A 14,355-nucleotide genomic window follows, 5' to 3' on the forward strand; every position below is an offset into this window, starting at 1 on the left:
TCAGCTACTTGACTTTATTGTTTCAGTCTTTCCAGAAAATTTTCCACAATTACTAAAACAAATCAAAAACACAAAAAAATACTTAAAGAAAATAACCAAAGAAATATAACAAATAATATACATAACCGAAAAAGGTATAGGCAGAAGCCACTGCTTATTATGCCTACCCTTTTTTCTATTTCTCTAATGAATGTCACTCTTTTTTTTCTTTTCTTTTCTTTTAAATGGATTAGATTAGTACACGATATACAATAGTGTTACTATTGACATTTCCCAGAATGTACAATGATGATTACAAATATTTACGTTCCTGATATTATTTCAATAAATGTAGTATTGCATGCACCAATTATTTATATTGTAATATAATTAAGTATTACCTTGTTTTTAGACATTTTCTTAAATTTGCAGAATGAATTACGCTGTTTTAATTCCATCTCTAAATTATTCCATAAGTTTACCCCTTTGACAGATAAACATCTATTTTTTACATTCTGCTGCTACATAGGAAGCAACTGATCTGTGGCTGTACATAGGCAGCGATTCTGTGTTGTACTAATAATGATTCTCATGCAAAGAGATCCACATGCAAATATTGGGAAAAATTATCTACTTTGCATCATATTTTGTGCTTCCGGATGGATGTGTGTGTATCTCCTGCAGGTGGAGTGAGACTGTCTTCCAGCTTCCCCTCTTCCTCGTCTGACCGTGGTTCGGGTGGATCCTCTGGGTCATCATCTGGCTCTCTGCCGCACACTCGGCCTGGAGAAATGAAAGAGTGTTACTATGGCTTATCTGAGCCATACTCGTGCAAGATATTGTCTCAAAACACGACGCTGCAGGAGTGCTGCTGTACGGCGGGGCAGGGCTGGGGACTTCTGTGCCAGTATGACATCTGTCCTGAAGCTGGAACAGGTGAACACACACACAAACACACACACACACACGTTTGTTTTGGTGAAATGTGGATATATTTCATAGGCGAAATGGTTTTTATACTGTACAAACCGTATTTTCTATCCTCCTACCTCCTACACTGCCCCTAAACCCTCTCTGTAATACCTGTGTCATACCCATGTCATTATACACATGTGTCCTTATATGTCGCAAAAACATGCCCACGCACACGCACACGCACACGCACACACACACACACACACACACACACACACACACACACACACACACACACACACACACACACACACACACACACACATCAGCACTGAAGACAGGCTGCGTCAAATCAGTTTACTCTTGTGAAAAAGAAGTGCACTTATGGATACTTTTAACTCTTTCCCCACCAGCATTTTTGATCATTTTCACAAAATATTTATGGCCCCCAGGATTTTTTTTGTTGTAGACAAAATCATGTGTTATTGTTTTATTCTAATTTCATGCATTTTTTTTTATCAACACTTGAATGTGGGTAAGTTTCATAGAATAGCAACATTTTAAACAAAAAGACAAAATCACGTTTTTGTGAAAGACTACATCCAGAGCGATGATTGAGAGCGATGATCAAACAGTTCATAGAGTCCATCAACACCCACAAAGACCCTTAAATTCAAGGTTATTATGGTTGAAGTATATTAATAATTGCATAGTTGAACTTTAGAGTCTTTCTGACCCACTTAAGTAGAACTTTAATGGATAGTTCACCCAAAAATCCTGTCATCATTTACTCACCCTCATGTGGTTTCAAACCTGTATAAATGTCGTTGTTCTGCTGAACACAAAGGAAGATATTCGGAAGAATGTTTGTAACCAAGCAGATCTCAGCCCTCATTGACTACCATAGTATTTTTTTTCTTACTATAGTGGCTGAGATCTGCTTAGTAACAAAAATTCTGATTCGTCAAACTGCTCTAGAAAAAACATGCAAACAAATTCACCCCAAAATGGACGTGAGGATATATCTTTAAAACGCTTAAGCGTATTATAACCAAACTTGGTGTGTGTCAGTTGGGGACACTAAAAATATGATTAAAGTTATTCAACTTACTATACAAATAAAATATATGAATTAGGTCTTATTTAATTCTATAAACTATAATACTGATCTGCCAACATTGTCGCTATATGATAAATTAAAATAAGCTGATAACATCACTGTTTTCTCCAGAACGACTGTACAGCCAAATCTAATTTTGTCGCAATATTACCCTGTTTGACACTGTGAAGCTGCTTTGACACAATCGTGATTGTAAAAGCGCTATATAAATAAAGTTGATTGATTGATTGATTGATTGATTATGACAACCATTAACTAAGGCGACTTGCACAGTTTCAGAGCACTGCCACCAAGTGGTCTGGAGATATGAAAAAATGCTATTTTTGCTTACAACGCTCTGGCCCAAATCGCACAAATCTCTGCATCTCCGCAATGCTTTGGCACATTGACACCAAACTTTGCATGTGTCATTGTCACTTCACTCTGACCACATAACATCAGTTTCGTAACAGTGCAAACTATTTGTCAAATAGTTATTTAGTTGTTTTTTTGTGCACTAAAACTATTCTGGTCTCTTCATAAATGATTGTAGAGCCGCTGTAGTGAGATGGGCTTTGTATCGACGTCTTTAGTGCCTTTATGGGTCTTGAGAGAGGAAATGACATTGGTGTCAATGAAGGCCTTTCTGAGCCATCGGATTTCAACACTAATATCTTCATCTGTGTCTGAAGATGAACAGGTCTGACGGGTGTCCAACCACATGAGGGTGAGGAATTAATGACATAATGGTCATTTTTGGGTGAACTAACCCTTTAACTCTCCATTTAGCCCAATTCCAATCGCTGTGTCCCAGCGGAAGAGGGTACGTGACCATGGAAACGGGAGCATTCAGCTATAAGGGTAAAACAAATGCACCTCTCACTAAAATAAGCCACGTAAGTCTCTGAGTGTTTGGTGTTCCTAATCTCAATGTGGTTTGTCTGATTGACCTCCGGACAGATGTGGACGAGTGTAAGCTGTTTGATCCGGAGGTGTGTAAAGGCGGTGTGTGTGTCAACAACATTCCTGGCTACGCTTGTTACTGTCCCAGCGGATTCTACTACGACACGGATCTGCTGGAGTGCATCGGTCAGCCTTCACAGCGCTCTGGACACAGACTTATTGCAGTGATGCCAGTAATGTTGTGACAGTGTCTCTGTGTCTCTGCAGATAATGATGAATGTCAGAGTGAGGATACCTGCACCGGTGGATTGTGTGTGAACACCCCGGGGGCGTACTACTGTCAGTGCGAGCCGCCTCTAGTGCTGGACGACACACAGCGCAACTGCGTCAACGCAAGCGGCCTCGCTGACGGTAAGAGATGCAAAAAACACACACAACATCAACTAGTGTTTTTACTGGCGGTCTTGGCGGCCTATTTTAATTTGAGTTTTAGGGTGTGTTCACACTTGTAGTTTGGTTAATTTGGTCCGGACCAAAAAACTAAAACAAAACATATAGTCCTGGTCCGCTCAGCGTTCACACTGGCACACTAACAGCGAACCTAAAGTTACCGAACCAAAGGCATAGGGAGACGGTCACAACCTGATTAGGAGCTGCTTACCGAACATTCAAAACAATGCTGTGTGCTGATTAAACGCCATCATTTTATGCGTGTACATATGGCAATATTTTTACCAGCTGAGAACTCAAGAAGAGCTCATAAAATGTTCAAAAAATGCAAAACAGCTCCAGGATTTCCTCCGTTGTGCAGAAAAGAGACAGCCGTTCTGTCGTCTGTACCGTCTAATGGGCAACACGGGTCCTCTGATGAGAAGAACCAGGTGTGCTTTTTGTGTGTTTTTTCTAGCATTTTCGAAACATGCTCGTCGGACCAAATATTGATGAGGCACTCCCTCGTTGCTCTACATTTGCCCTCTAACGTTAATGTTATACATTTTGGGTACACCGATCTTTCCACGTCGTCAAATCAGCGGACCTGTAGCGTCGCATCTTGTAACATTACGTCCGGTTTTTGGTCCGTGTTGCGTTCATATATCAGTCAAAATGCACCAGAGTTGGTTTGGATGCGGACCGATACCCGTCTTTTTAGTGGTCTCGGTCCGCTTGTTTGGTGCGCACCAGGGTTCGGATGGCAGCGTTCACATGTGTTCAAATGAACCGCACTAACCGAGCAATCGCACCAGGGTTCGTTTTAATCGAACCAAACATGACAAGTGTGAACGCAGCCTTAGTCTAGTCTTTGTGTCAAGCTGTCATTTTAGTTTTTATTAGTTTTAGTCACGTTCATACTCTTTTTAGTCTAGTCAAGTTTTAGTCTGCTAAAAGTCTGAGCATTTGAGTCTCATTTTAGTCAGAATTATCAAGACCATCTTCGTCTAGTTTTAGTCGATGAAAACTGATGACATTTAAGGCTAGTTGCTCAAGAATACATCCATTCTGGACACAGAAGACGGTCTGATTTGAATTTACAACATATTTAATTTACCAAACAAATATGTTAGAAGTACATGCACATACATTTAAATCAAATAAATAAAAGCATTGAGATGTCTCTTGAGGTTTTTCCTTTGATTTTGTGCCCACATCTTTTTCCACAATAAATTCGGTTTTACTTTCCACTTCAATGTAATGAAAGTGTTTCCAAATCTCAGGAAAAGTATAAATGCATATTGAATTTAATAATAGGAAAAAATATCCTATTTATTATTTAAATGTTTAATTATTTAAATTAGACCCACATTATAGTTAAAACGGTTCTCTGTCTTGCATTTTACCTCAAAATAAAGGATGCAATTTTATTCCTCATGGAACTGAGCGGAAATAAGTGAATACAGCCTCTTTTATTCGCTTATGAGGTGAACATAATGCTGCTGTTATTTTAACATATAATTCCTGTCGTTAAAATGGCACATTACATATGTTCACGTGCTTGTCTTTTTTGAGTGGTGATGAAATATCTTGCTCTTGTAAATATTGCATCCAAATGACAGCGAAGCACAACCGGTGTTCGGTGCTCTGCAGTGGGCAAAAAGGATATAAACAGCGAATCCTAAAGTGATATATTATTGAAAACTCAGAGATGTGGTATCAAACGGCACCACACAACCCAAACACAACTTTCGAAGATTTTGGATTTGGACTGACACGAGGGCTAGTAAATGATGAGAGAATTTTCACTTTTGGATGTAATTGCTATCAGATGTGTAAAATGTCAACTTTTTTAATGCGAGTGTGCTGTCTTTCTTTCTATGCTTTTCTCAGATGAGAACTACTGTTGGCGTCACGTCACGGCTGGTCTAGAGTGTCAGAGTCTTTTGTTAGGCTCTCGGCTGACCTTTACTGAGTGCTGTTGTTTGTTTGGTGAGGCTTGGGGTCTGCAGTGTGCCCTCTGCCCCCGCAGAGATGAAGGTATACACACACACACACAGACACACACACACACACACACACACACACACACACACACACACACACGCGTTAAGGATTAGATTGACAAAGCCTTTTAAATTCAGTTCAGCTTCTGAGTTTGGATATAATTTAACAATAATAACACATGAAATGCTCTTAATAGGGGTGTAACGATTCGTTTTAACAACGATTCGATTCGACTGAAATAAAACAGTCACACTGATTTAAATTTTTGACTAAAAAGTTACTGAATCGATTTCAAGTCACTGAATCGTTTCGGATCATATCGTTCTAAATGAACCAATATCGTCCTTTAATCGTATCGACAACCTCAAATCGTGATACGAATCGAATCGTTACGAAAAGAATCGTTACACCCCTAGCTCTTAAGTCTTCAAAATCACGCCAAAACTCATTAAACAAGCTTACAACCCTTGTGAAAAAGAAGTGTGCTTAATTGTATTGAATGTTATGTTCTTGCAGATAATATATTATTAATGAAAAACAAGGCCACTTAAAGAGATACACTTTCACAAATATGTTGAGTGCACTTTGTAATAATGTTTAATTCACATGTGTACTTTTTAACCTATATTTGAATAGTCTTTTGTTGTGCTTTACAGAAGTGCACTTATTTTGATGTGTTGACTAACATACTAAAGCACATGGAAAGCACTTGACTACAGATTTCTCACTAAAGGTTATATTATAGCTATATATTTAGCATTTTAAGTGTTCTAAATCATCTTCATCATTGCAAATGGGCAATTACACGCATGTTTAAATACATAACATATGTCAATAGAAGTTACATTAAAATATATTGTGTCATAAATGCTTGTCAGTGTATTCAGCAGCAACTTTAACCCTATTTCAAAGACAATAGAAGTAATTATGAAATTGCAACTAAAAATGCATTGCATTGCATTTAAATTCTAATTCTAATATAATTTCGCAATCTCGCTTATATTCATGAAAACATATCTTGTGATATTGCTTAATTACATTCTATGTTATATAAAAAAAAATGGGCATTTATATAAATGTTGGGCATTTTTGAGACAATGCCGCTTTGCATTTTAAGCAGTAAGTTTGACATCAAATCACATTATTAATGTTAAATCAGACAATGCACCTGCAATTTAGAGATATCCTTGCAGGATTGAGGTTGTGGTCAAGTTGTGGTCTTGAGATCCCGAGTCCTCTAAGTCTGAGACCAAGACAAGAAAAGGTACAAATGCGGTCGAGACCAAGGCAAGACCTAGACCTTCAAAAAATGGTCTTAAGACCGGTCTCAAGTACTACAACACACACACACACACACACACACACACACACACACACACACACACACACACACACACACACACACACACACACACACACAGTTTGCTCTTTACCTCACTCGTATGTGTTTTTGATTCCTGTTTAGAGGCCTATGAGGCTCTGTGTAATGAGCTGGGCCCTCCTCCTTACTCCCCTCGTTATTACGAACGCTTCGGAGGAGGAGGAGGAGGAGGAGGAGGAGGAGGAGGAGGAGGAGGAGGAGGAGGAGGATATCTCCCACCTTATGGTCCCCCCGTGTACCCCGAGGCCCAGCCAGGACGCCCAGATTATATGCCAACTGATTATGATGACTACAGCCCTGTGGGAGCAGATGGAAGGAGGTCTGGGCTGAGAGGAAGACCGCCGGGGTCATACGGACTCCCAGACGCCCCCTACAGGCCGCCGGCAGCAGGGTGAGGGTCACCTGAAAAATATACTACTAACAACCATCTCTTGTGCAAAGTCCAGTTAAAGGGTTAGTTCACCCAAAAATTCAAATCCTGTCATTAATTCCTCCTGTGGTTGGCCAGCCGTCAGACCTCCGTTCATCTTCAGACACAGATGAAGATATTAGTGTTGAAATCCGATGGCTCAGAAAGGCCTTCATTGACACCAATGTCATTTCCTCTCTCAAGACCCATAAAGGCACTAAAGACGTCGTTACAAAGCCCATCTCACTACAGCGTCTCTACAATCATTTTATGAGGAGAGGAGAATAGTTTTAGTGCACAAAAAAAACGACTTATATAGTGATGGGCCGAATTCAAAACAATGTTTCGAACGGTTCTGAATCAGTGTATTGATTCATGATTCGGATCGAGTGTCAAATCACGTGACTTTGGCGATCCGAATCATGAATCATTAGGGTTTTTTTTAATTCATGATTCGGATTCACAGAACAAGATTATTTTACTTACCCCAATGGCAGATTATTTTGCTTATTTTAAGCAAAAACTCTCTTAATTATGAGTTATTTTTCCCAAAACAAGATAATAGTTTTTACTTGTCTAGTAAATGTTTATTAATATAAGATTATTAAGAAAATTTGGCTAGAAACAAAAATACTAAGTAAGAAAAAATTTTTTTTTGCAGTGTATGCTAAAGTTTCACAAACTGTGTGTAATTCTACTGAACTCATTTCCAGTGGAAGTCGTTACTATGAGGAGGATGATTATGAAACGGCTCCCGGCCCTCCCTTCGCTATCCCGGATCCTCGCAGAGAACGGACGTTTGACGCACGACCCCTGCCGCCCCGTCCTGGAGAGTTTCCGCTGAGTTTGGCCCCCCTTCCGGAAAACTCCCCGTACAGGGAGGAGGAGGAGTCATGGAGAGCCCCGCCCCCTTTCCCAATGTTCCCTGACAGACGGGAGGGACCCCGGAGAGTCTATGAGCGTGAGTGTGAAATACTAAGGGTGCTTTCCAATTCTTATGCATCCTCGTTTCCTTTCCTAGCTTCCTTTCCCTTCAGGACGCGAGGAAAAGACGCAAGGACGGAGGTATTGAATCAAGTGAAATTATACTGTATATCCTTGCTCCTTTTAGCGTCACTTCAAAGCGTTGTCAATTAAAGGGTTAGTTCACCCAAAAATGAAATTGATGTCATTAACTCCTCACCCTAATTTCGTCCCACACCCGTAAGACCTCCGTTCATCTTCACACACAGTTTAAGATATTTTATATTTAGTCTGAGAGCGTATCTAAGTGTATGCACACTATACTGTCCATGTCCAGAAAGGGAATAAAAACATCATCACAGTAGTCCATATGAGACATCAGTGGGTTAATTAGAGTCTCTTGAAGCATCCAAAATACATTTGGGTCCAAAAATAACAAAAACTACGACTTTATTCAGCATTGGCTTCTCTTCCGGGTTTGTTTTCAAACCTCAAATAAAGATTCAAACGGTTATGAATCAGTGTATTTATTCATGATTCGGATCGCCAACGTCACGTGATTTCAGAAGTTTGACACGCGATCCGAATCATGAATAAATGTTGTGTGGAACGACATTAGGGTGAGTCAATAATGACATCAATTTCATTTTTGGGTGAACTAATCCTATAATGACTCTGCACCGCTGGATTTAGTCGGGATTTTTGAACATTAGGCATAACTATTTATTTTAAGATTCAACCTCCACAAAATACCACATTTGTCCATATTTTAATTAATATTACCAGTTATTATTAACAACGAATTCCAGTTATTTACTGCTTTTTATTCGTTGTATCATTAGTTTCTATTTGTTTCTCTATTTGTTTCGTTCATTTTCTTGTGCTTTGATATAATTCTGCAACTGTCAGGTGTTGTTATTTGACAAACATTTGTGTCTTGTACATGTAAACATAATAATAATAATTAATAAACTGTGGTAATAAGGGGAGGAGAATTAATGCGTGCGTCACGTTTAGTCGATAAAACACTTTCGTAAAGGATACACCTGTGTGTCCTCGATCAAGACTCCTCAGGAAGCTCCTCACTCCTCCATCCTCACCTCCTCGCGGTGCAATTAGTGAATTGAGATCTCCCACAAGATGGCTGAGCTCCATCGGTTTCCGGATCCTAGGATGGAGGACGGAGGAACCGAGGAGGGATATTGAGAAGCACCCTAAGTGTGGTGACTGAAGCAATGCCACCCTGATGGCTGATTTTAGTTGGGTTTTTAGCCACTTAGTTGTCACTAGTTTAAGCTTAATTTAAGATTGAACACTGGTCTGGGGAGTCTGCTCTATATTTTCTACTGCACAAGAGGCGTGATCAACAAGCATTATTTGAATAACCCTGTACACAATTCACAATTGGATAGTCCTTCAACCAATCAGACCACAAGAGGCGTGATCAACGGGCAACGACCCATCGCTTCTCTAACTGTCGTCGTGTTAAACCCGCCAATAGCGCATCAGGTGGATAAGCCAGTCTGTGATTGGTTCCCGCAAAAGTGTAACAGATGTTTCCAGACTGAGTTGCTGGGCGAAATCAAATCGCTGGCAGATCAGGCTGGGTTTACCTAGTCTAGCCACTTAGATCATCATAATCCTTGAAACTGAATAGATGAAAAGTGTAAACTGAATGTAATGTCTTCAGACACTTATATAACTTTTATAATATATGTATTATATATATTTTTAAATGTAAATTAAATGCAATCATCTGACGTTAAGAATTATTTTGACTCACTTAAGTAGGACTTAAAGTACATAGTTGTATGTAATGTTATTATATATATATATATTTAATGTCTGTGTGTGTATACGCTGTATGTACATGTATACACATTTATACACATACTGTATATGTGTGTGTGTGTGTGTGTGTGTGTGTACACACACACACACACATATTATGTAAACACAAACTTTTTATGTTAACTGTGACTAATCGCACTAGTTTACACATTTGTAATGATGAAGTTGCAATTTAGTACATTTAAAATATATGAACTAAATGTAATATCAAATAACAATACAGTTAAAACTATAATCAAGTACTTTTCATGTGTTCATGATTGTCAGCACATCATAATAAGTTTACTTGTACGCATGACAGAAGATCAAAACAATGCTTGTAATGTGCTTTAAAGTAAAACTTTTAATTCGACATTATTACAAAGTGCACTTAAGTGTGTTAAATAACATAGAAAGTGTATCTCTTTATGTGCTAAAGTTGCCTTTTATTTAATTATTCATTATTTCAGACTATTATCTGCAAGTACAGTTATTTTAAGTACACTACAAGTACAGTAGCACTTTATTTTACAGTCCTGTATTCCATGTACATACTATATACTTAATATAGTAATTACAACCTGCTGAATCTACCCCTAAACCTAACCTAACTCATGTGGTCGCCTCATAATAACCAGAACTTTCTTGGTAAGTGAGTTGTAAGTACATTGAAAGTGCACAGACTGTAAAATAAAGTGCAATTAAAGGGATAGTTCACCCAAAAATGAGCCTGTGATGTTTATCTGCTGACCCCCAGGGCATCTGAGATGTAGGTGTGTTTGTTTCTTCAGGAGAACACAAATGAAGTTTTTTAACTCAACCGTCTCTTGTATAATGCATGTCAATGGGGTGTATTTCTATAAGAGTAAAAACACACAGACATACAAATCTATATTAAACCCTGTGGCTCGTGGAGACACATTGATCTCTTAAGACACGAACATCGGTTTCTGCGAGAAACACAAGTACATTTTTTTTTTACCTCATATCAGCTGAATCTCATCTAGTATCCTCAGCGCTATTACTTCCGCCGAAGAAGGTTAAATACTGGCGCGATCATAGGGAAGGGATAATGTCCACCCAGCCGGTTGTTATCGCAGAATAAACCCCGACAGAGTGATCAGGACCCTGACGCGAAGCGGAGCCGTGTAACCCGCTTATTACACGGCTACTAGTCTCAAATAAATAATTATTAGACACAAAATATTGTCTTTAGATTAAATATTTAATTAGCTCTTATGCAAAGCCTCCGCGACTGCTTTAAGCCTGTATCTATTGCTGCTAAATGTTGAAAATGAATGCTGAAAGGGTTAGTTCACCCAAAAATGAAACCAAGCCTATGATTTACTCAAGTCATTATAGGTGTATATGACATTCTTCTTTCAGACAAATACAATCAGAGTTATATTTAAAAAGTCCAGGCTAACGTTAATCCCAGCAGTAGTTGGAGTTGTGTTTGAAGTCCATAAAAAATGCAGCTGTCCGTCAAATAACGTGCTCCACACGACTCCGATGGGTTAATAGAGCCGTCTGATTCCAATCGATGCGTTTGTGTAAGAAAAATATCCATATTTAAAACTTTATAAAGGAAACCTGCCTTGAAGTCTTCCATTGTAACCCACGGCTGCTTAAGCCACAAGATGGCGCCAGCGTTAAGCACAGAAGTAGAACCGGTCAAGATAACTCGTAGTACCCGGATGAGCGGTTGTTATTTGGGAATAACATACCGCTGGAAGGCGCGATTGGAATCAAGTATTTCACAGAGCCGTGTAATAAATATATTTACATAGATGGCTTATTTTGACTGATCCGCGCAGGCACTGATGAGGAATCTCTATATATAAATGTATCTATGATCACACCAGTATTTTGACCTCATTCGGCGGAAGTAATGGCACTGGGAATACTAGATGAGATTCGTCTGATATGAGGTCAAGAATAACACAAATACTGTTGTGTTTCTCACAGAAACCGATTGTTTCGTGTCTTAAGAGATCAATGTATCAACACGAGCCGCAGGGTTTAATATGGATTCGTATATCTCTGTGTTTTTTACTCATAAAAATACACCCCATTGACATGCATTATACGAGCAACGGTTGAGTTAAAAATCTTCATTTGTGTTCTCCTGAAGAAACAAACACACCTACATCTCAGATGCCCTGGGGGTCAGCAGATCAACATCCCACTCTCATTTTTGGGTAAACTATCCCTTTAAAACATCTTGTACATCTCCGTCTATGAGCAAAGAAGAAGCTGTGACTGTTGTGTGTGCTTTAGGGAGATACGAATCATACGGCAGTCTGAGTTCAGAGGACTGTGGCATCGTCCAGGGCTGTGAAAATGGCCGCTGCATCCGCGTCGAGGAAGGTTACACCTGCGACTGCTACGACGGCTATCGGCTCGACATCACCACCATGACCTGCATAGGTATCGCTCCCTTTTCACGCTCATGTTTTTATTGAAGGTTTGTCATTCGGCCACGCAATTAAAGGTGCATCTGTGTGTGTGTTTGCCTGCAGATGTGGATGAGTGTGAGGAAGAGGACACACTCGACTGCAGTAACGCTCGCTGCGTGAACACAGAGGGCTCGTACAGGTGTGTGTGTCTCAGGGGTTTTATCATGTCCCGAAGACCCAACCACTGCATCCTTGCTTGATTAAAGTGTGCAAGCTGGACTCCAACTATTTAGAGACTTTTCCCGCCACATTGCTGTAAATTGTTCATGTTATGACTTTAATGACAATACCTGTGTGTATATCCAACAGTCCAACGCTGAAGCTTTACACGCCACACACACAAAAACAATGTTAAACGTACATGACCTGATCTTTTTCATTGTTTGGACCCGAATGTCTGTCGTAAAGATCCACTAAACCACATAAACTAGTGAGTTCATATTTATACATCCATATCAATGAAGGCAACTCCATGTATACTATATATAAATATATTTACATGAATTATTTTTTTGTGATATAACTGTCCGAGAATCTCACCATGTTACTATTTGATATTGTAAAATCTGTGTTTTCTTTTGTCTGTCACGTAACAGAATGCACTGTATCTGTGGGGGAAATGCAGACCTGTGAGTTTTCACACAACTGCTATTGTACAGTTTTAAGACATCTCAGATGTTTGTTACATATTTTTATGTGTACGTTTTTGATATCTTCTCTGACGAAGGAGTTTGAAAATATATTTGCACACATTCCGATTTATCGCAACGTGTTATTTTTTGTTTCTGAGCTTCCTGATAATGACTTAGAGGATAATAGTATGCTTTATGTTCATCTTTCTTTAGTGTGTAATGTTGCTACTTGAGCTCTGCAAAGTTATTCTCTATATCAGTAGCCACATTTTTATCCACTTTTCCCACTTTTTGCTATAGACAAAGTGAAAGTACGTTAAAGGGGTGGTTGATTATTTCAATTATTAAACTTATGTTAGTGTGTAAAGTTGCTGTTTGAGCATTAAAGGTGCACTATGCAACTTTCTGTCCACTGGAGGGCGCCTATTCAAAACAAATGCGTAGTTTGATGACGCCAAGTGTGAGCGCAGCATCTTGGGAGATGTGGTCTTCACCTCACAGCCGGTGGAAAAGAGGACTTGGGCAGAAATCACGTTCATTAATGCGGTTATTAACGTTACTGTAGTCTAAAGCAGAGCAGGACCGAGTGTTGTGGAGCTGAGCACAGCTGCTGGAGCGATTGTTAAACAAATACCCACCTCGCGAATACCGGGACTTTTATTATGACGGGACGGGACACAGTCGCCGGGCGCCTGCACTGATCCGCTCTTCCAGTTATGATTATGAGGTAATGCAGCTCTGTTTATCATATTAGATACATTTAAGTGTGTTTAAAATGATGTTATGACGTTACTCTGTGCGTTCACTTGTTCACACTGCTAAGAGTAAAGCGCTCCTGCCAAATAAAAGCCGAAACTGAGGGTTGCGCAGATATGACGCAGATATGACGCGATTGACAGGCGACTTCCTCAAACGCTATGCTGAAACGTCCCAGTCCGTGGTTAAAATAGCAATGTTCTCACAATTTACAAATAGTTAGAAACATCTGGGATATTGTAGGTACTCAACTGAACAAAATATATAACACCGGCCTAGTGGTTTGTGGAAATTTTACTGCAAAAATACTACATAGTGCACCTTTAACAATATATGCAAAGTTATGGCGTTCGAAGTTCACAGCAAAGAAAGATATTTTACAGAAATCACTTTTTAAGGACTACAACAAACGGCTAGTAGGGACTACAACGAGCTTCTTCACAGGTTAGTGACATCACAAACCCTCAAATTTACATAAACCCCACCCCCGGGAACACACAGGGGGTGAGATTATCATGACAGAATCACAATATGTTAATCAATGGCTGGAGATAGTTACCTCATAAATTCATCAACTATCCCGTCTCATTCTA

The 14,355-nt window shown here is 39.4% G+C and overlaps 1 protein-coding gene and 1 long non-coding RNA gene across 5 annotated transcripts in view; one reads left to right on the top strand and one right to left on the bottom strand.

Annotated features, from left to right (window-relative positions):
- The window catches only part of LOC137043384 (latent-transforming growth factor beta-binding protein 4), a 116,981-nt gene extending 103,845 nt beyond the window's left edge, over positions 1-13,136 (top strand). For all 3 annotated transcript variants that reach the window (XM_067419648.1, XM_067419649.1, XM_067419650.1), the window contains 9 exons: positions 664-915; positions 2,783-2,854; positions 2,954-3,082; positions 3,164-3,307; positions 5,219-5,365; positions 6,798-7,104; positions 7,836-8,083; positions 12,196-12,345; positions 12,438-13,136. In XM_067419648.1, coding sequence (XP_067275749.1) covers positions 664-915; positions 2,783-2,854; positions 2,954-3,082; positions 3,164-3,307; positions 5,219-5,365; positions 6,798-7,104; positions 7,836-8,083; positions 12,196-12,345; positions 12,438-12,574 — 1,586 coding nt within the window. In that variant the 3' untranslated portion in view covers positions 12,575-13,136. The remainder of the gene's footprint in view (positions 1-663; positions 916-2,782; positions 2,855-2,953; positions 3,083-3,163; positions 3,308-5,218; positions 5,366-6,797; positions 7,105-7,835; positions 8,084-12,195; positions 12,346-12,437) is intronic.
- The window catches only part of LOC137043387 (uncharacterized), a 27,647-nt gene continuing 13,292 nt past the window's right edge, over positions 1-14,355 (bottom strand). For both annotated transcript variants that reach the window (XR_010898463.1, XR_010898462.1), the window contains exon 2: positions 1-762. This is a non-coding gene — a long non-coding RNA (uncharacterized lncRNA). The remainder of the gene's footprint in view (positions 763-14,355) is intronic.

This window comes from Pseudorasbora parva, chromosome 16 (assembly GCF_024679245.1).
Source record: "Pseudorasbora parva isolate DD20220531a chromosome 16, ASM2467924v1, whole genome shotgun sequence".
Taxonomy (NCBI): domain Eukaryota; kingdom Metazoa; phylum Chordata; class Actinopteri; order Cypriniformes; family Gobionidae; genus Pseudorasbora; species Pseudorasbora parva.